Genomic DNA, 21862 nt, shown 5'->3' on the forward strand with positions numbered 1-21862 from the left:
TTTTATCTTAGTTTGCTCTTTATTTTTGGGACAAAGTTTGTTAAACTAGTAACCCTTGTCTTAATATAACAATAATTGTATGATGTTCTATTTGTAAGAAGGAAAAAAAAAAAAAACTAACAAGATATTTTTTTATATAAAAAACAATAAGATAGTAATTTATTCCACAGTTTCACGCGCGTATTATGTGTGACCGTGTAACAATTTAAGTGTTAACTTGAGAGTTTGACAACCCTGATACTCAATTCATGGATTAAATTTGATTCCAAATCTAAAGTGATATCAGAGGATTGTGATGCAAAGTTCCGATTAAGAAGTCAATTATTCAAGACATGAAACAATTAGGATATGAGGATTATGTTAGGACAAAGAAGTTCTCTAGACTTGATATAACATAAAAAAGCATAGTGATTACTATATATATACCTTCTGCATAATGCAGATAGTTTCTGATACAGAACCAAGGGATACAAGGTAAATTAATATCTGAGACACAATTCATGGATCTCCAAAAGAAATACATGAAGGTCTAGTTGAAGATAACAAGATGATGAATCACACCACAAAACTACTCATTATTTTCAAGTGAATCACCAAAGTCTTAAATGATCCTTGTGACCGAAAATGCTTGATCACATTAGTCATTTCAGGTCGGATAAGTTAGTTCCCCCAACCTAAGCATAGTGGTTTTTTCTTTGAAGAGAAATAAACTCACACACATGATGACACACAAGAACACGATGATGATTGATTTGGAGTGACTGATATATGGAGCAGCACACCTTGCCCATTTGAACAATTTCAAATAATCCATCTTGATTTTATTTGGACAATTACCACCAAACTCGTATTCGCAAGACTTTGTATCATGTCTTAGCTTGTTCATCCCTGCACATTGCACGTTTGTTCTAATTTCAGTAAGTCATTGTTACAAACAAGTAGGAGGTATTATTATAACACAAGAAACAAAGTTTGGAAATGAACTCTAATAAATAACAAATAAGAGAATGAAAACAACCTAGATGATTTAATTTCCACAAGTTCTGTATCTAAAACTTCTTCGACGTCCAACAATCTTTGATTTTTCAGAAGTGGCTGGGATTGTGATAGTGAAGTATCTTGATATATATGTTCCAGTTCATCTAATTTTCTCTTTCTATAAGGATTGGTGAACCGAATATGGTCCGCATTGTTTTCCTCCACGAAATACAAAGGCAATATAGCCATAAACGGAAACCTAATTTCTGCATGGATCCATTCATTTTTTTCAAATGCTTCATCCAGTTTAGGCAATGTATCATCAATTTCCCTCTCTTGTTGCATACCCAGATTGAAAAGATATATATGACTTGGTGGCAACCGCCCATGTCGAAACAGACTGTCATTGATGAGCAGATTGAATGACAATACAGAAGATCAATTTCCATCAGACTGTCGTTGGTTGTTCCTCTAGTTTGGTGATTAAACCACTCCGGAATCATCTCACCTTCTGCTGATGGGAAAAAAAACCAGTTGGTTCTTCCAGACTCATGCAATTTCTGATGGGTTTAACATAAAGGTCACCACTGATGGTGTTAATATGAGTTTATATATAACTCAACCCTCACTAGCAATTATTATGTTGGCTTAATTGCACTTTTGGTCTTCTATTTTACATGTTCCACAATTTTGGTCCTCACATTTTAAAATTAAATATTTTTGCCCCCTATTTTAATTCTTTTTGCACTTTTTGTCCCTCACCTTGTCAAAAACGCTGATGTGGCATTTTTTATTAGGTGGAACATAAATAGGTTGATGTGGCCATATAAATGACACATAAGCAAATCAATCACTATTTTCTTTTTTATAATTTTTTTACTTTTGTTAATTATAAATCAATTAAGAATCATTTTTTGCTTGTAACAAAAAAAAAATAAAATCATTTTTTGCTTTGTTTTTTAAAATGCATTATATAATTATGGTGAACACTATATTTTTGAGGAGGTGGATTAAATTTATACACTTGGATTTGCCACATATATATATATAGGGGAGGGATCAAATTACACCGGTGTAACATTTGAGTAATGTTACACCGCTCAATAACGCTTTAACGAATTGAAATATTACAAAATCCACCGTTGGATTGAAAGCTTATATCGTATAGATCATCCATGTTAAATTTTACAAAAATCTAAAATCGTTTGATATGTTATTGAGACCGATGAAAATTAATGGTTTATGTGTTTTTATTGAATACCGTTAATCTTGATCTATCTCAAAAACATATCAAACAATTTTAGATTTTTATACAATTCAACATAAATGATCTATACGATATAAGCTTTCAATCCAATGGTGGATTTTGTAAAATTTGTATTCGTTAAAGCGTTATTGAGCGGTGTAACATTACTCAAATGTGCCACATTATGCCTTGTATTATAAAAAATTTGTGTTAGAACTAAAACTGCAATAACTGTTAAAATAGAGGACAATAATGTTTGATTTTAAAATAGGGGGACCAATTTCGTGAGATTTGTAAAATAGAGGATAAAAAATGCAATTAATCCTATTATGTTTTGATCCTTATAGAAAAATTGATTTATGACATGTTTGGATTAACTTATTTTTTAGTTTATGCGAAATAATTTATGCAAATAAATAAATTTTTATGTATTATATGCTTTTCAAGGTGGTTTATGATAAAACAACTTATAAAGATACAAGTTTTTTCAGTAAAAACTTATAAATTAACACAAAAGTTTATTTATTTGCATAAACTATTTTCATAAACTCAAAAATAAATCAAATCCTGCCTTTATATATCCTTGTATGTTTTAGAAAAATTAAAAAATATTCTTGATGAATTTTTTATAATAAAAAATATTCCGAAGTGTCCAATTCTAATTGAAGTAGTCTAAGGTGATTGCGTTAAAGTTGTTGATAGGACTCTTCAACATTTTTTATTATGAAAATCATATAAACGAATTTTTTGAAACTTCCTAAAAATTGCAAGTATAAATCATTTATTTTTACAAAACCATAATACAAATAGTGAGATTTACAAGGACCAAAATCATATTTAAATTATAAAAAGGCTTCGGCTACTTGTGCATGTTAGAATTGAACTTATAAAAATATCAAATCAATATTTTGGCAAAAAATACAACAATACCTTATTCAGTAACATGCTTTTACTTGAGGAATTCAATGATTTGCAGTCTACTGCTGACAATCTTTGTAGATTTGGCGGAAGTGCAGAAATATCCTCAAGAGAATAGCAATAATTTAACATAAGTTCATGAAGAGAGGTACATTCTTTAAGGCATTCTGGAATAACTCTGATATCGCTACGAGATAGGTCTAGAAATCGCATATTAGCAAACCGCATGATAGCTAGCGGAAGAAATAATGAGAGGTTGCTAATTGCTTTGAGGCTAACATCCTGCACATTTGGCATGTTGCAAATGCTAGGGAACATTAGCTTTCCATTTGCATCAAAATATAGTGAAACAAGCCCAATTAGATTTTGAATTGAAACTGGAATCTCTCGTATGGAAGTTCTAAGAATATCAATTACTTTTAGTGTTTCGATCTTGTCTAATATTTCTGGAAAATTCTGGAGACTCTCACAATCCATAAGATCCAGATGTCGAAGAGAAGGTAATTTCAAGGGTGGAAAACTCCTAAGCTTCTTGCAACCCTTAGCATTCAAGAATTCAAGTTTGCTCAGAAACCCAATTGAGTTGTCAATTGTAATTAAATTCACACAATTTTCAAATGAAATTTTTTCTAAATTTGGGAGACCGGAGACATTTGATATCTCTGTTAAATATTCACATTTGTCAAACTTCAAAACATTCATATTCTCAAATTTCTGCATAAAAAGAGAAAGAAAAAAAAATAAGTATAAATAAAATCAAGGTGAATTTACAATATGCATGATAAAAATTTAACTTATTTCACTTGCCTTGTTCAAAATACTAAATGGTGTTGAAGGATATTTTTCCCATTCAAGTACTCTCAAACTATTTGGAAAATATCGGAACCCTTCGGAAAAATTAGCATTTTTAATGACAAGTGTTTTTAGATTTGTCATCTTCTTGAAGGCATCTCCATTCAAATTTTTTACGACTTCCTTTGAGGGGCAATCCAGATATATCATTTTAGTTTCAATAGTTCCCTGTTAACAAAAAGAACATGAAATAACCATAATTAATTATGATGATAATTCAGGACACATATAGAGAAATTTACGTATAATCAAGACTAACAAACCAATATGACTTGATAAAAAAATATGTCCAAAAAAAAATATCATCAAGCTTACCTTGTTTTGTTCTAAAACTTCAACTATATCTTTGTGAAACCACAATCTAGAGCGTTTTTCAGGATGATCGGGTGATTCTTTTCGAACAATTTCTTTACCCATATGCTCTATCAAGTCATGTAATATCACATTACCAAATCGATGAATCTTTATGAGAGATTTATCAACCAACACTCTAACATCATGTTTTATGCAATGATCGTAATTAGCACGAATTTTTCCCAAATCAAACCATTTAGAGAAACATGCAATATCTAGAAAGAGATTTTTCTGTTCTTCATCCAAACCATCAAAGCTAACTTTTAGTATATTTTGGATATCATGAGGAGGAATCCTTTTATATTTATCTAATATAGATTCCCATTCTGTTATAGGCGTTCCTGCCAAATTGGAACCTATGACATCTATAGCTAATGGAAGGCCAGAAGCATAACTAATTGCACGGTTGACAATATCATCATTAATTGAATCAACTTTCTTAGTTTTAAAAGCCACCTGCTTAAACAATTCAAGAGATTCACCACAATTTAAGCCTTCTACTTCATATATTCTTTCAATCCCATGACATGTTAACAAACTTTTGTCTCGAGTGCTAATGATGACTCTGCTGTTACGACCAAACCAATCAAATCCTCCGGCCAAAAATTTTAGCTGCTTCAACTCGTCAACGTCATTGAGAATCAATAAGACCTTCTTTCGACGTAGCCGTTCTTTAATGAAGATAATTTTACTCATGACTATTTTGTACTTTTGTTGCATCATTATTGTTCGGGAAGTCTATAAAAAATAGTTGCTCATGTAAGTATATGTGTGTGTGTGTGTGTGTGTGCGCGCGCGCGTGCGTGCGTGCGTGCGTGTGTGTGTGAGATAAACGCTTCTATTTTCACTTTTGTTACATCCTTACTTATGAAAAATGGTAGCTCATGTAAGTATATTTTGTCATCTTTGTGTGTGTGTGTGGGTATGTGACTTAGGAGAAGCAGATAAACGCTTCTATTTTCACTTTTGTTACATCCTTACTTATGAAAAATGGTAGCTATATTTTGTCATCTTTTTAAGTGATTTTAAGATTATTTTATACAAACTTTTGAATATTTTATTTTGAGAGATTCATATAAAGATAATGTGAAGTATTTTCATTTTTATTGTGAGCCGCAATTTTATATCTATTTTACTTTAGTAGTTTTCTTTTATTTGGAAATTGGTTTTTAACACTTTAGTTTATCATTTCTTTATGAAGAAATTTTAATGATTTGATGGATAAGCCGGTGCACATGCCATGTAAAGAAAGATAAAATTATTTATAAAATTGTTACTATTGTATTTTTTTCACGTTATAATATAAAACAACGCATCACACCCGTGCATCGCACGGGTAAGAGTCTAGTATTCTCAAATTTCTGCAAAAAAAGAGAAAGAAAAAAAAATAAGTATAAATAAAATCAAGGTGAATTTACAATATGCATGATAAAAATTTAACTGATTTCACTTGCCTTGTTCAAAATACTAAATGGTGTTGAAGGATATTTTTCCCATTCAAGTACTCTCAAACTATTTGGAAAATAATGGGACCCTTCGGAAAAATAAGCATTTTTAATGACAAGTGTTTTTAGTTTTGTCATCTTCTTGAAGGCATCTCCATTCAAATTTTTTACGACTTCCTTTGAGGGGCAATCCAGATATATCATTTTAGTTTCACTAGTTCCCTGTTAACAAAAAGAACATGAAATAACCATAATTAATTATGATGATAATTCAGGACACATATAGAAAAATTTACGTATAATCAAGACTAACAAACCAATATAACTTGATAAAAAAATAAGTCCAAAAAGAAATATCATCAAGCTTACCTTGTTTTGTTCTAAAACTTCAACTATATCTTTGTGAAACCACAATCTAGAGCGTTTTTCAGGATGATCGGGTGATTCTTTTCGAACAATTTCTTTACCCATATGCTCTATCAAGTCATGTAATATCACATTACCAAATCGATGAATCTTTATGAGAGATTTATCAACCAACACTCTAACATCATGTTTTATGCAATGATCGTAATTAGCACGAATTTTTCCCAAATCAAACCATTTAGAGAAACATGCAATATCTAGAAAGAGATTTTTCTGTTCTTCATCCAAACCATCAAAGCTAACTTTTAGTATATTTTGGATATCATGAGGAGGAATCCTTTTATATTTATCTAATATAGATTCCCATTCGGTTATAGGCGTTCCTGCCAAATTGGAACCTATGACATCTATAGCTAATGGAAGGCCAGAAGCATAACTAATTGCACGGTTGACAATATCATCATTAATTGAATCAACTTTCTTAGTTTTAAAAGCCACCTGCTTAAACAATTCAAGAGATTCACCACAATTTAAGCCTTCTACTTCATATATTCTTTCAATCCCATGACATGTTAACAAACTTTTGTCTCGAGTGCTAATGATGACTCTGCTGTTACGACCAAACCAATCAAATCCTCCGGCCAAAAATTTTAGCTGCTTCAACTCGTCAACGTCATCGAGAATCAATAAGACCTTCTTTCGACGTAGCCGTTCTTTAATGAAGATAATTTTACTCATGACTATTTTGTACTTTTGTTGCATCATTATTGTTCGGGAAGTCTATAAAAAATAGTTGCTCATGTAAGTATATGTGTGTGTGTGTGTACGTGCGTGCGTGCGTGTGTGTGTGAGATAAACGCTTCTATTTTCACTTTTGTTACATCCTTACTTATGAAAAATGGTAGCTCGTGTAAGTATATTTTGTCATCTTTGTGTGTGTGTGTGTGTATGTGACTTAGGAGAAGAAGATAAACGCTTCTATTTTCACTTTTGTTACATCCTTACTTATGAAAAATGGTAGCTCATGTAAGTATATTTTGTCATCTTTTTAAGTGATTTTAAGATTATTTTATACAAACTTTTGAATATTTTATTTTTAGAGATTCATATAAAGATAATGTGAAGTATTTTCATTTTTATTGTGAGGCGCAATTTTATATCTATTTTACTTTAGTAGTTTTCTTTTATTTGGAAATTGTTTTTTAACACTTTAGTTTATCATTTCTTTATGAAGAAATTTTAATGATTTGATGGATAAGCCGGTGCACATGCCATGTAAAGAAAGATAAAATTATTTATAAAATTGTTACTATTGTATTTTTTTCACGTTATAATATAAAACAACGCATCACACCCGTGCATCGCACGGGTAAGAGTCTAGTATTCTCAAATTTCTGCATAAAAAGAGAAAGAAAAAAAAATAAGTATAAATAAAATCAAGGTGAATTTACAATATGCATGATAAAAATTTAACTGATTTCACTTGCCTTGTTCAAAATACTAAATCGTGTTGAAGGATATTTTTCCCATTCAAGTACTCTCAAACTATTTGGAAAATAATGGGACCCTTCGGAAAAATTAGCATTTTTAATGACAAGTGTTTTTAGTTTTGTCATCTTCTTGAAGGCATCTCCATTCAAATTTTTTACGACTTCCTTTGAGGGGCAATCGAGATATATCATTTTAGTTTCACTAGTTCCCTGTTAACAAAAACAACATGAAATAACCATAATTAATTATGATGATAATTCAGGACACATATAGAGAAATTTACGTATAATCAAGACTAACAAACCAATATGACTTGATAAAAAAATAAGTCCAAAAAGAAATATCATCAAGCTTACCTTGTTTTGTTCTAAAACTTCAACTATATCTTTGTGAAACCACAATCTAGAGCGTTTTTCAGGATGATCGGGTGATTCTTTTCGAACAATTTCTTTACCCATATGCTCTATCAAGTCATGTAATATCACATTACCAAATCGATGAATCTTTATGAGAGATTTATCAACCAACACTCTAACATCATGTTTTATGCAATGATCGTAATTAGCACGAATTTTTCCCAAATCAAACTATTTAGAGAAACATGCAATATCTAGAAAGAGATTTTTCTGTTCTTCATCCAAACCATCAAAGCTAACTTTTAGTATATTTTGGATATTATGAGGAGGAATCCTTTTATATTTATCTAATATAGATTCCCATTCTGTTATAGGCGTTCCTGCCAAATTGGAACCTATGACATCTATAGCTAATGGAAGGCCAGAAGCATAACTAATTGCACGGTTGACAATATCATCATTAATTGAATCAACTTTCTTAGTTTTAAAAGCCACCTGCTTAAACAATTCAAGAGATTTACCACAATTTAAGCCTTCTACTTCATATATTCTTTCAATCCCATGACATGTTAACAAACTTTTGTCTCGAGTGGTAATGATGACTCTGCTGTTACGACCAAACCAATCAAATCCTCCGGCCAAAAATTTTGACCCTAGCTTTAAGGCATGGTCTTGATGCAACATAATCGTTCATTCATGGATCATGAATTCGGTGGAAGAGTTCATAGCTCAGAGTATTGTGAATCTCAAAAAAGCAATAGAGTGTTTTTTGCAGGGTGACTTCAATCATATATCTGAATTACAGATCGAGATCTATGGACTCAAGCAGGGTTCAAGGTCAGTTTCAGAATTCTTTACTGCTCTCAAGGTTCTTTGGGAAGAACTTGAAGCATATCTTCCTATATCGGTTTGCAAATGTCCTCACAAATGTGTTTGCATAACTGGTATTAGCAATGCTACAACTAAACATGATTTGATTCGTACTATTAGGTTGCTTACTAGTTTGAACGATAGTTTTGATTGTTAGATCACAAGTTCTCCTAATGGATCCTTTGCCTCAGATTAATAAAGTATCCTCTATGGTTATTCAACACGAAAGGCAATTTGTTAATGTTAATCTTTGCTCAGACATAGAGGATTCTAAGGCATTAATCAATGCTTCAGATGCAAGAAAACCACAAGGTCGTGTCAGAGGAATAAACTATGGCTATTCAAGATCAAAGAAACCTCATCGTGTGTGTACCTACTATGGTAAAGATGGTCACACAGTGGAGACTTACTGCAGAAAAGCATGGATTTTCTCCTAATTTTGACAAAAATGTGAGTGTAAATAGCTCTATTGCAGAAGATCAAGAGGATAATGATGATGCAAAAAGTTCTAAAGGCATTGATTCATTTGTTCTTACTAAGGATCAATATGAAAAACTAGTGAATCTTCTGCAAACTGCTACAATAACTCATGGTGCATCCACTTCAGCTCAAGTGAATGCAACCTCAAATCATTAGTTCATCTAGTGACCATATATGTTCTGGCTTAGACTTCTTTGATAATTAGTTCATATAAAGAACTTCATGCATTGTACCTGAATTTTCTCATAATGCATATTCTTGATTTTGTTTGGAGAATTACCACCAAACTCTTGAAATCTGACACGCAGTGAACACAATGCTGCACAAGATGCTATAGCATACGTTGCAGCAAGACAGTCGCAGAACACAGGAAATAAATAAATAAATTGCAGAATAATAAATAAGACAGATAGTTGTTAACCTAGTTCAGTGCAACGTCACCTACTCTGGGGGATACCAATCTAGGAATGAATCCACTATAATAGCTCTAGTTGAAAGCCCTCGACCAACACCCGGTACTTGACTTATCACCTAGACACTACCCGTGCAATCCTACCTAAGAACCTCTTAGATAATAAGACCCCGTCCCAAATTCCTTCTAACAACACGTACTATGTTGCTGTAAATAATAATAATCAGGATGGAGACACTCTCCTAGAAACTAGACCACACTCTTGCTTAAAACCTTATGAGTGAATCACACACACTAACTCCGTGCTTAAAAGCTTAGGAGCAGCTTACAATAAACAACACAAACCCAGTCCTAAACTTGCATCAAATCGACACAAGAAAGGCTCACAAAAGACACACACACTAAACCTTAAAACCGCACACTTTTGTAATACAAGGTTTAGAATACACGAGTTGTAAAGGCTTGAGGCTTCACATATTTATAGTCTTCAATTGTCTTGATGTCCAAGTTAGGTCTTCAGACATGTACAACTGTAGGAATTGCGGCCCAACCCTAAATTAATTTCAAAAATATAATTTGTTTGTTTCATGTTGTACCAAACAAAAAAAACGCCAAAAATATAATATAATTATATTTTTGTTTTAAATAACATTCCTTCAGCCGACTTCAATAAAACTTGCTGAGCAAGGCTCGTTTTGCCCAGGCGCACGTGCTTGAATATATAATTGTAGCAAATCTTGACTCAGATTTGAAATAAAAATTCTGCACGAAAAACAGAGCATCAGGATGCTGTACTATGATGCTACAGCACCTCAGTCCAGCATCTGGCTGGTTGGCTTTTGCAAAATTGTAGCCAATCAAAACACCAACAATCTCCCCCTTTGGCAAATTTTGGCTAAAACAACCTTAGGCCAGTGCATAGAGAGATACAGTCTAGACTTTCCTTCGAGTCAACATAAGCACACAACTAGGAAAGAAAGTAGAACGATGCTAAGCTATTTAAACTTTCCTTCGAGTCAACATACGCACACAACTAGGAAAGAGAGTAAAGAAGTTCATCAGATGAATAGATAGCTAGCACGTAAGCATCAGAGGCATGCAACAGCGGAATATAACACATCTAGCCTCAAAGTACAGATAGAGAGAAATAAACTCTCACATAGCGGATTCAAGATCGGAGAAATAAACTCCTTAATAATTAAGCAACGCCACAGAGAATAGGAAAAATAAATTCCTATGTAAACATGCATATCATAAGTAGTAGAAAAGTAAATTCTACCTACTCCCCCTCAAAACTTGGATATCACATAGAACAGACATGCTATACTAGATGCTATAGCATTATGCATCACATCATGCACAACATATTACTCCCCCTTTTTAGCCATAAATTCTGACAAATAGTAGGAGCAAAATACATATTTCCACAGATTTATCAGATCATAGAGAACATAGAGTGCAAAGAGAATCAGAGCATAGGAAATCATAAAGTGCATATACAAACCATCAGGGCATAGAAAACCTGGAGTATCGGACCCAAAGACATGGATTATGCATGTTACAATCCAGAGAGCATCAGGGCGTAGCCCAACAAATTAAAATCCAAAAGGACATACAAATAAAGCATAAGCAGGTCACATAGAAGGACTTGCGTCAGAGTCCTCCTCCTCTACCTCAGTATCACCACCTGCAATATCATTAAGAACACCAGGATTGACATTGAAAAAACACCTTGAGGTCAACAATCATTTTCTTCCTAGGCAAAACATCAGTTGACTGATTGACAGATGATGCAGCACAGTCTGCAGCATGTGTACCCTCAAACAGTCTAAAATCAAAAGACAAATCACAACCTCTCTTACTAGGAACACCAGCCTTAGTACAAATGTCAGGATGTTGAGCTAGAATAATGTCATACATCAGTGTAGGAAAGACTATAGACATCTTCGCAGTACATGACTTACCATGCAGAACAGTTTCATCAAGAATATAAGAACCAAAGGCAAAAGGTGATCTGGTCCCTACAACATATATAAACCTAGCCAAACCTGTAGCCACAGTATTGGAATGAGTAGTTGGAGCCCAGTTGCAGTTTTCATCAATCCAGCTGCATTAATCAAATCAACAAGCTTTTGGCATTGTAAAAAAAAACTTCACTTAAATTCCTTTCCACAGCAAGCCTTCTTTTTATCACAAATTTCCACCTGTCAACATTTTCAAAACGATGAAAGGAAATGTTGTCAATGGGTACAGGGGATACATCTTGAGGGATCCTCTTTTTCTTCACAGACTTCTTTGAGGATGCTGCAGGCGATGCAGTAGCATGTTGGTCTTCCTCAAACTCTGAATCACTAGAGGAAATAGTCTTCCTCCTCAAAAGCTTCTTCTTTGGCTCAGAGGGCCTAGTAATCTTACTCCACTGTCTTTTAAGACCATAGATTTTCTTTTCCTTGGCAGTCTTGACAGGAACATTAGAAACAGCTACACCTTTACCAGCATTGCTCCTTAACCTCCTAGTACTAGAAGCAGGAGTCCTCTCAGTAAGGTTGAGATTGTCCACATAAATAACATTTGAATCTTTCTCAGCAGATTCATCAACATTCAAAGGAACAAACATAGTTTTACCACTATCATCAATATAAGGGATCACATAGATATCATGAACAAAAACATTATCAGTAGTAGTTGCTTCAAAACCCTTTTCTTTGTCATGAACAATAACATCATCTGGAGACTCGGGTATCACGATGTTATCCAAATTTTCCCGTGCTGCAGATGTTGTAGCATCATGTGCAGCATCTTGCTCAGGAACACTCTTCTTGACATGTTCCAACACATAGTCATCTTTGACCTCAGTTGGAGCGCTAATATCATTACCAACAAATGTTAAACACAGCAGGGGAGAACACCACATAACTTTCTCTGACAAATACTTTCTCACCACAAGAAACATCCTTATCATCAACAAACACACAATTCTTACCAAATCTTCAGATGTTTCAACATTACCCATAACAGCGTGCATTACTAAATAAGTTGAAGAGAAAACTGCACGCCACACTTGCAATAATTGCTATAACTCTTCAGATAGGCAAATCCCAAGTTTGCCTCGCAATTTTTCAAATTGGACCGCATCTAGAGCCTTAGTAAAAATATCAGCCAGTTGTTCTTCAGTGGCAATATGCTCAAGAGTTATAATACCTTCTTCAACAAGATCTCTGATAAAATGGTGCCTAATATCAATATGCTTCGTCCTGCTATGTTGGATAGGATTCTTTGAAATATTGATGGCACTAAGATTGTCACAGTACAATGCCATAGCATCTTGTACCACATTGTACTCCAGCAACATTTGTTTCATCCATAATAGCTGGGAGCAGCTACTACCAGCAGCTATGTACTCTGCTTCAGCTGTAGATAAAGATACACAATTCTGTTTCTTGCTGAACCAAGATATAAGATTGTTGCCCAAAAAGAAACAAACTCCTGAGGTGCTTTTTCTATCATCTGCACAACCTGCCCAATCAGCATCACAATACCCTATTAGCATAGAATTCTCACCATGAGTATACAGGATCCCATAGTCACATGTACCATTCACATACTTCAAAATTCTTTTCACTTGAGCAAGATGACTCATCTTTGGCTCAGCTTGGTACCTAGCACATACTCCTACAACAAAGGTAATATCAGGCCTGCTGGATGTAAGGTATAATAAGCTTCCTATCATGCTTCTATAAAGACTTTGATCAACATCAACTCCCTTTTCATCTTTGGTAAGCTTTAAATGGGTTGCTGCAGGTGTTCTTTTATGAGCAGCACTTTCCATATCAAACTTCTTCACTATATTTCTTGCATACTTGCTTTGGGAGATAAAAATAGTATCTTCCATCTGCTTTACCTGGAGTCCAAGAAAGTAGGTTAGTTCACCTACAAGACTCATCTCAAACTCAGACTGCATTTGCTGCACGAAATGTTGTACCATCTCACTAGACATTCCTCCAAAGACAATGTCATCAACATAGATTTGTGCTATCAGAAATTTGCCTTGATCTTCTTTCACAAATAGAGTCTTGTCATTTCCTCCCTTCCTGTAGCCTTGACTAATAAGAAACTCAGTCAATCTTTCATACCATGCTCGAGGTGCTTGTTTTAATCCATATAGAGCTTTCTTTAATTTGTAAACATGATTTGGAAAGCTTGGATCAACAAACCCCTTTGGTTGTTCCACATACAATTCTTCATTCAAGTACCCATTGAGGAAAGCACTTTTTACATCCATTTGGAATAACTTGAATTTTAGAATGCATGCCACTCCTAGAAATAATCTAATTGATTCAAGACGAGCAACCGGAGCAAAAGTCTCATCAAAATCTATCACTTCAATCTGTGAGTATCCTTGTGCAACCAGTCTTGCCTTGTTTCTGGTCACAGTTCCACTTTCATCAGACTTGTTCTTGTAGACCCATTTGGTACCAATTACATTTGCATTTTCTGGTCTAGGAACCAAGTCCCAAACTTCATTCCTCTTGAACTGGTTTAGCTCTTCTTGCATAGCATTTATCCAGAACTCATCAGTGAGAGCTTCCTTCACATTTTTTGGCTCAAACTTAGACACAAAACAAGCATTAGAAACTAAGTCAAGTGTCCTTCTAGTAGTAATTCCTTGATTGGAATTACCAATAATCAGGTCTGTAGGGTGATTCTTTTGAGTACGAGTAGAAGGGCCTTTCTTTGGAGTAGCAGAGATTTGTTCAGATGCAGTAACCTCTGTATCATTCTTGGATTCATTAATAGTTTCACAATCTACACCACCTGTTATAGATGCTATAGCATCTTCTGTATCATCTTCAGCAGTTTCACTTGAGGTGTCATCTATTACCACATTTATAGACTCCATCATGGTTTTGGTTCTATTATTATATACTCTGTAGGCTCTGCTATTTGTTGAGTATCCCAAGAATATGCCCTCATCACTTTTAGGGTCCATTTTGGTTCTTGGTTCTCTATCAGACAAGATGTAGCATTTACTACCAAACACATGGAAGTGCTTAACAGTAGGTTTCCTCTCTTTCCATAATTCGTACAGAGTAGTTGTAGTTCCAGATCTCAGGGTGGCACGATTATGGATATAACAGGCAGTATTCATAGCTTCTGCCCAAAAACCATGTGAAAGCTTCTTTGCATGTAACATTACCCTTGCAGACTCTTGTATAGTTCTATTTTTCCTTTCTACTACACCATTTTGTTGTGGTGTAATGAGAGATGAGAATTCATGTATGATGCCTTCAGAGGCACAGAAGTCAGAGAACCTGGAGTTTTCAAACTCCTTACCATGATCACTCCTGATCCTTAATACAACATTGTTTTTCTCCCTTTGAAGTTGAATACATAGATCTTTGAACACATCAAAGGTTTCTGATTTCTTTCTAATAAAATTTATCCAGGTATATCTAGAAAAGTCATCAACAACAACATATGCGTACCTTTTACCTCCTAAGCTTTCAGTTTGCATAGGACCCATCAAGTCCATGTGTAGAAGTTCAAGAACTCTGGTGGTGGTAAGATGCTGCAGCTTTGGATGTGGCATCTTGGTTTGTTTTCCAATTTGACAGTCTCCACATATGCTACCTTCTTCAATTTTGAGATTTGGTAGTCCTCTGATGGCTTCTTTAGATATTGCTTTCTTCATGCTTCTTAGATTAAGATGACCAAGCTTTTGGTGCCATAGTTTTACTTCATCTTCTTTAGTGATTAAGCATGTTGACATATTTGCTTCTTCTTGGGGAACCCATAGATAGCAGTTGTCTTTTGATCTGACACCTTTCATCAAAATCTCACCTTCGTTATTTGTAACCAAACATTCAGACTTGGTGAAGTTTACTTTCATTCCTTGGTCGCATAGTTGACTAATACTTATCAAATTTGCAGTCAATCCTCTTACTAACAGCACATTGTTTAGGCTAGGCAAGCTATTACTTCTGAGCTCCCCTATCCCAACAATTTCTCCTTTTGCACCATCACCAAAGGTTACAAAGCTGGTTGAATAAGACTTTATACCGACAAGAAATTTACTTATTCCGGTCATGTGTCTTGAACAGCCACTATCGAAGTACCAGTCTTCCCTTGATGAAGCTCTAAGTGATGTGTGAGCAATCAGAGCAGTAATCTCTTCTTCAGGTTGAGTTGTATCACTTTTCTTCTCATTTTCACCTTTAGGTTTCCATTCTTGTTGAGTAGGGGCAGTTATGGAAACAGGTTTGTGCTGACGACGTCTGTTAGGGTACCCAAATAGTTTGTAGCAGTAAGGCCTTATGTGCCCTTTTCTACCACAGTAATGACATCTCCAAGCATGGTGTTTTCTTCTATTTCTTGACATGGGATGCTGCTGATGATGTTGCGGCTTCTGATAAGGCATCCTTTGCTTCTGAGTTTCTCTAGGATCCATGTACATGAGATCAAGACTGTATTTTTGGAATTTGTTGACATTCTCATAGCTAAGCCCAATATTCCTAGGCTTTCGAACATTTTTCTCTAAGATTTCCTCTAGTTGACCATCAGCCTTATGAAGTTTGTCAAGATGCTCATCATCTTTATACAACATGTCAGAGAATTTTCTCAGCCGCCAAATGTCAGCATTTAATTTTTCAATGACTTCCTTAGCTTCTTCAAGATCAGAGGATAGATAATTTACCTTTTTTTGAAGTTCCTCCATCTTTGATATATTCTCAAATTTTTCTGCTTTTAACTCATTGATGGTTACCTTTTGTTTCTCAATAACCCTGCAGATTTCTTCACTCTTAGAACAAAGTTCCTTGTAGGATTCAGCAAGCTCTTCATAGGTTACCTCTCCATCATCAGATTCTGTATCAGATGTAACAATACCTGTTAAGACTGAGATGTGTTTAGCAGTTACAGATGTTGTATCATCTTCTGAATCATCATCCTCAGACCAACTGACAGTTAGCCCTTTCTTCGTTCTCTTCTGATATGTTGGACACTCAGGTCTGATGTGACCATATCCTTCACATTCATGACATCGAATGTTTCTGTTTAAGTTTGATTTTTCATCACTTTTAGGCTTTCCTTGATTTTCATTGCTGCGCATAGTGCCTGGAGCATTGTTTTTGAAATTTGATCTGGGTCTCTTATCCATTCGTTTCAGAACTTTGTTGAATTGTTTTCCCAATAACACCATAGCCTCAGAAATGCTCTCATTAGATTCTTCTTCATCCTCCAGTTCTTCTTCATTATTTTTAGATGAGAAGGCAATGCTCTTATTTTTCTTTTCACTTCTTCCATTTGCAACACTTTCATAAGTTTGGAGTGATCCAACCAGTTCATCCAGCTTCATCTGAGATATGTTTTTGGCTTCTTCCATAGCTGTGACTTTCATATCAAATTTCTTTGGAAGAGATCTGAGCATTTTTCTTACCAACTTTTCTTCGGGAATTTTCTCCCCCAAAGCATCAAATTGATTATCATAATCTAGAATAGTCATATGAAAATCTTGAATTGTTTCCTCATCCTTCATACGTAAATTTTCAAACTGAGTAGTAAGGATCTGTAATTTGGACATTTTTACCTAAGGAGTACCTTCATGAACAGTTTCAAGAGTCTTCCAAGCTTCCTTTGCTGAGACACATTTTTTGATCAGTTTGAAAATGTGTTTGTCTACCCCATTGTATAATGCATATAATGCTTTTGAGTTTCCCAAAGCAAGCTCATCTTCTTTCTTAGACCAGTCCTCCTCAGCTTTTAGTTCAAGTGTTGGCTTTCCATCCTTGTCCATGACCACAGGGGGGTCCCATCCTTTCAGAACAGCTTTCCAAGTTTTGCTATCCATAGATTTTAGGAAAGCAATCATGCGTGATTTCCAATAATCATAGTTGGAGACACCAACGAGAAGCGGTGGTCTGCTTACAAGCCCTCCTTCTTTGTCCATGTTGCCAGACATTCTCCCTGGAGCTCACCCTATAACCAGAAAGGGTGCCTGCTCTGATGCCAATTGAAATCTGGCACGCAGTGAACACAATGCTGCACAAGATGCTATAGCATACGTTGCAGCAAGACAGTCGCAGAACACAGGAAATAAATAAATAAGTAAATTGCAGAATAATAAATAAGACAGATAGTTGTTAACCCAGTTCAGTGCAACGTCACCTACTCTGGGGGATACCAATCCAGGAATGAATCCACTATAAGAGCTCTAGTTCAAAGCCCTCGACCAACACCCGGTACTTGACTTATCACCTAGACACTACCCGTGCAATCCTACCTAAGAACCTCTTAGATAATGAGACCCCGTCCCAAATTCCTTCTAACAACACGTACTATGTTGCTGTCAATAATAATAATCAGGATGGAGACACTCTCCTAGAAACTAGACCACACTCTTGCTTAAAAGCTTATGAGTGAATCACACACACTAACTCCGTGCTTAAAAGCTTAGGAGCAGCTTACAATAAACAACACAAACCAAGTCCTAAACTTGCATCAAATCGACACAAGAAAGGGTCACAAAAGACACACACACTAAACCTTAAAAACGCACACTTTTGTAATACAAAGTTTAGAATACACGAGTTGTAAAGGCTTGAGGCTTCACATATTTATAGTCTTCAATTGTCTTGATGTCCAAGTTAGGTCTTCAGACATGTACAGCTGTAGGAATTGCGGCCCAACCCTAAATTAATTTCAAAAATATAATTTGTTTGTTTCATGTTGTACCAAACAAAAAAAACGCCAAAAATATAATATAATTATATTTTTGTTTTAAATAACATTCCTTCAGCCGACTTCAATAAAACTTGCTGAGCAAGGCTCGTTTTGCCCAGGCGCACGTGCTTGAATATATAATTGTAGCAAATTGATGACAAATCGTCACACTCTCTAATCCATGCCTATTTTAGCAACATTAGATACATTTTAGTAGGTTTTTAGCAATAAAAATGAGAGAAATCTAACCATTAGCTTGATTACTTGTGTTGCAAGAAAACAGGAAAAAACTGCAGGAAATGAATGATTTTCACTACGCTGGGGGCGTAGCCCATCACGCGCCGCGTGATGGAGCTCACAGGGAGCCAAGATTTTAACTCTGATCACGCGCGGCGTGATAACTGACCACGCGCGGCGTGAACCTTTGTGCAGGAACTGGATTGCTCTCTGACTTGCCCACGCGCGGCGTAGCTTTGGACCACGCGCGGCGTGAAGTCTTGATTAAAGAAGAAGATTGCCTCTGACTTGATCACGCGCCGCGTGATTCTGTTACCACGCGCGGCGTAGTTGATGGATTTGCAACCACGCGCGGCGTGATGGATCTGACGCGCGGCGTGGTTGCCTTCTGTATATATATTTTCTGCATAATTCTGTTTTTAGGTTGGAAAATTCTGCGAAATTGGACTACATTCTGGTCTTGGAACTTGAAGATCGTGATTCAACACTCCAGTGGAGAGCTCCAAGCGCATCAGATCATGGATTCACAAGCCGTGGCGATGAAGCGAGGAAGCGAACGAAGAACGATGAGGAGCTAAACTCCTTGGAGGTAGGATCTAGGATAGTCTAGAATGTAGGGAGATCATGTGTAATCTGTTATATGTGTAAGAATCTACTCTTCTCATAGTGTTGATTTAATGCAATTTAATGTTTAATGCTTTACAATCCTTCATTAGTGTTGTAATGATTTTGAGTTAAGTCACGTGCGAGAGTATTGATTTAATGTCTGAACTGAATTGTATTGAGCGCTCGAGTGTCTCCGGTCGAGAGATTGAGGCATAGAGTGTAGCGAACGATTGACGCGCGTTAAGATCATTCGTTGTAGGTAGCTTCCGCCCGAGAGATCGGGGGAGTATCGACAACGAATAGAGTGGATTTTGACAAGAGATTGCGATTCACTATTTTGTCGATCTAGTTGTTAACACTTGAGTAGATTCCTATGATATAGTAGATTGCATGTGGTTGAACTATAGACTAGGCGATTCCGATGATTCTACCTCGCTTTTCCATTATATCAAGCATATTTTCTAGCAATTCATTACTCAACATACCCCCAATTTATGTGTATTTTCTGTATAATGGCTATGAACACCATTCGATTAGTTTGATCACACAATCCCTGTGGATCGATATTTTTATTACTACGTGATTTTCGTGCACTTGCGAAAGTTATCATCACAAATCTTGACTCAGATTTGAAATAAAAATTCTGCACGAAAAACAGAGCATCAGGATGCTGTACTATGATGCTACAGCACCTCAGTCCAGCATCTGGCTGGTTGGCTTTTGCAAAATTGTAGCCAATCAAAACACCAACAACTCTGATAATGATTAGCTTCTGATCAACATCTCCCACATCACACGAATATCTTTGATTATATATGTTCATTTAATTTTCTCCTTTTATAAGGATTGGTGAAGCGGATATGGTCCAGATTGTTTTCCTCCTTGAAATACAAATTAAACGTAGCCGTGTCCTGAAAATTAATTTCTGCATGGATCCATTCATTTTTTTCAAATGCTTCAACCAGTTCCGGCTTGAATGAGTAACCATCACGAGATTCGATCTGTTGTTGCATACGCAGATTAAAAAGAAATGTATGACTCAGTAGCATCTTATGATAGAAAAATCTGGGGCACTCGACATAAACATTCCTTTTAAAGTCATTGATGCACAGATCGAATGACAGTGGCAAAAATGATTCTCGTTTATACTTTGAATTAGTAGAGACGAAGATCATTACAAATGGAAACTTGTTACGAAACCAGAAAGGAAACGTTCTTCCAGACTCGGTTGTTTCTCTAATTTGGTGCTTAAACCACTCCGGAATCATCTCACCTTCTGCTGCTGATGGGAAAAGAAACTTGGTTTTCAGCATAAAATAATGTTAAAAATTCCACAATAAATGAGATGGTCTTAACATGAGTTTATAACTCAACCCACACTATGAATTATTAAAGTAATTATAAAAATATCAAGTCAATACTTAAGCAAGAAGAAAACAACAATACCTTATTCATTAACATGCTTTTACTTGAGGAATTCAATGATTTGCAGTTAAATGCTGACAAGTTTTTTAGATTTGGCGGAATTGCACAAATATCCTCAAGAGAATGGCAATCATCTAATTCAAGTGTATGAAGAAAGGTACATTCTTTAAGGCATTCCGGAAGAACTCTGAAATCGCTACGAGATAGGTCTAGCTCTTTCATATTTGCCATGCACTTAATAACCATCGGAAGACACACTACAACAAATATGTTGTCTAAAAAAGTGTTGCCAGAGACCATATTTGTTGTAGTGACATAATGAGAGGTTGCTTTCTGATTGTTACCACAGTACATTCTTCTTGGTATTTCAGATATTTTCACAGTTGTTGGTATGCAAGAATTCTTTTATGGTGAAGTTCCAAAGAATATGAGAACAGTGGGAATTGCATTGTATACTAGTGTTTTTGGAGTTGGAAGCTTTGTGAGTGCATTGATGATAACATTAGTTGAAGTATACACAAGTTCAAAAGGAACACCAAGTTGGTTTTCTGATGATATGGTTGAAGCACGTTTGGATAATTACTATTGGCTTCTAGCTTTGTTAAGTTCAATTAGCTTTTTGTTGTATACACTATTGTGTAAATATTACTATAGGAAGAGTAATCCAGAAATTGAAAATTGAGGTTTTTTTTTCTTCTTTTTCTGATATAGTTTTCAAGTGTAATTTTATCTTAGTTTGCCCTTTATTTTTGGGACAAAGTTTGTTGAACTAGTAACCCTTGTCTTAATATAACAGTAATTGTATGATGTTCTTTTTGTAAGAAGCAAAAAAAAAACTAACAAGACATTTTTTACAAAAAAACAATAAGATAATAATTTATTCCACAGTTTCACGCATGTATTACGTGTGACCTTGTAAGAGTTCAAGTGTTAACTTGAGAGTTTGACAACCTTGATACTCAATTCATGGATTAAATTTGATTCGAAATCTAAAGTGATATCAGAGGATTGTGATGCAAAGTTCTGATTAAGAAGTCAATTATTCAAGACATGAAACAATTAGGATATGAGGATTATGTTAGGACAAAGAAGTTATCTAGACTTGATA

At 35.2% G+C, this 21862-nt stretch overlaps 2 protein-coding genes across 2 annotated transcripts; both read right to left on the reverse strand.

Annotated features, from left to right (window-relative positions):
- Positions 1-2800: 2800 nt before the first annotated feature.
- Positions 2801-6897, reverse strand: LOC123904017 (disease resistance protein RPP2A-like). The gene is made up of 3 exons (XM_045953717.1): positions 6163-6897; positions 5803-6015; positions 2801-3856 (listed from the first exon to the last, which is right to left on the reverse strand). The coding sequence occupies exons 1-3, from the start codon at positions 6895-6897 to the stop codon at positions 3125-3127; spliced, it is 1680 nt and encodes a 559-aa protein (XP_045809673.1). The 3' UTR covers positions 2801-3124.
- Positions 6898-7628: 731 nt separating this feature from the next.
- LOC123904018 (TMV resistance protein N-like) lies at positions 7629-8690 on the reverse strand. The gene is made up of 3 exons (XM_045953718.1): positions 8307-8690; positions 8007-8237; positions 7629-7859 (listed from the first exon to the last, which is right to left on the reverse strand). Exons 1-3 carry the CDS (start codon positions 8688-8690, stop codon positions 7629-7631), a joined length of 846 nt encoding a protein of 281 aa, XP_045809674.1.
- Between the last annotated feature and the right edge of the window lie 13172 nt (positions 8691-21862).

The sequence above is a fragment of the Trifolium pratense genome, linkage group LG2 (assembly GCF_020283565.1).
Source record: "Trifolium pratense cultivar HEN17-A07 linkage group LG2, ARS_RC_1.1, whole genome shotgun sequence".
Classification (NCBI taxonomy): domain Eukaryota; kingdom Viridiplantae; phylum Streptophyta; class Magnoliopsida; order Fabales; family Fabaceae; genus Trifolium; species Trifolium pratense.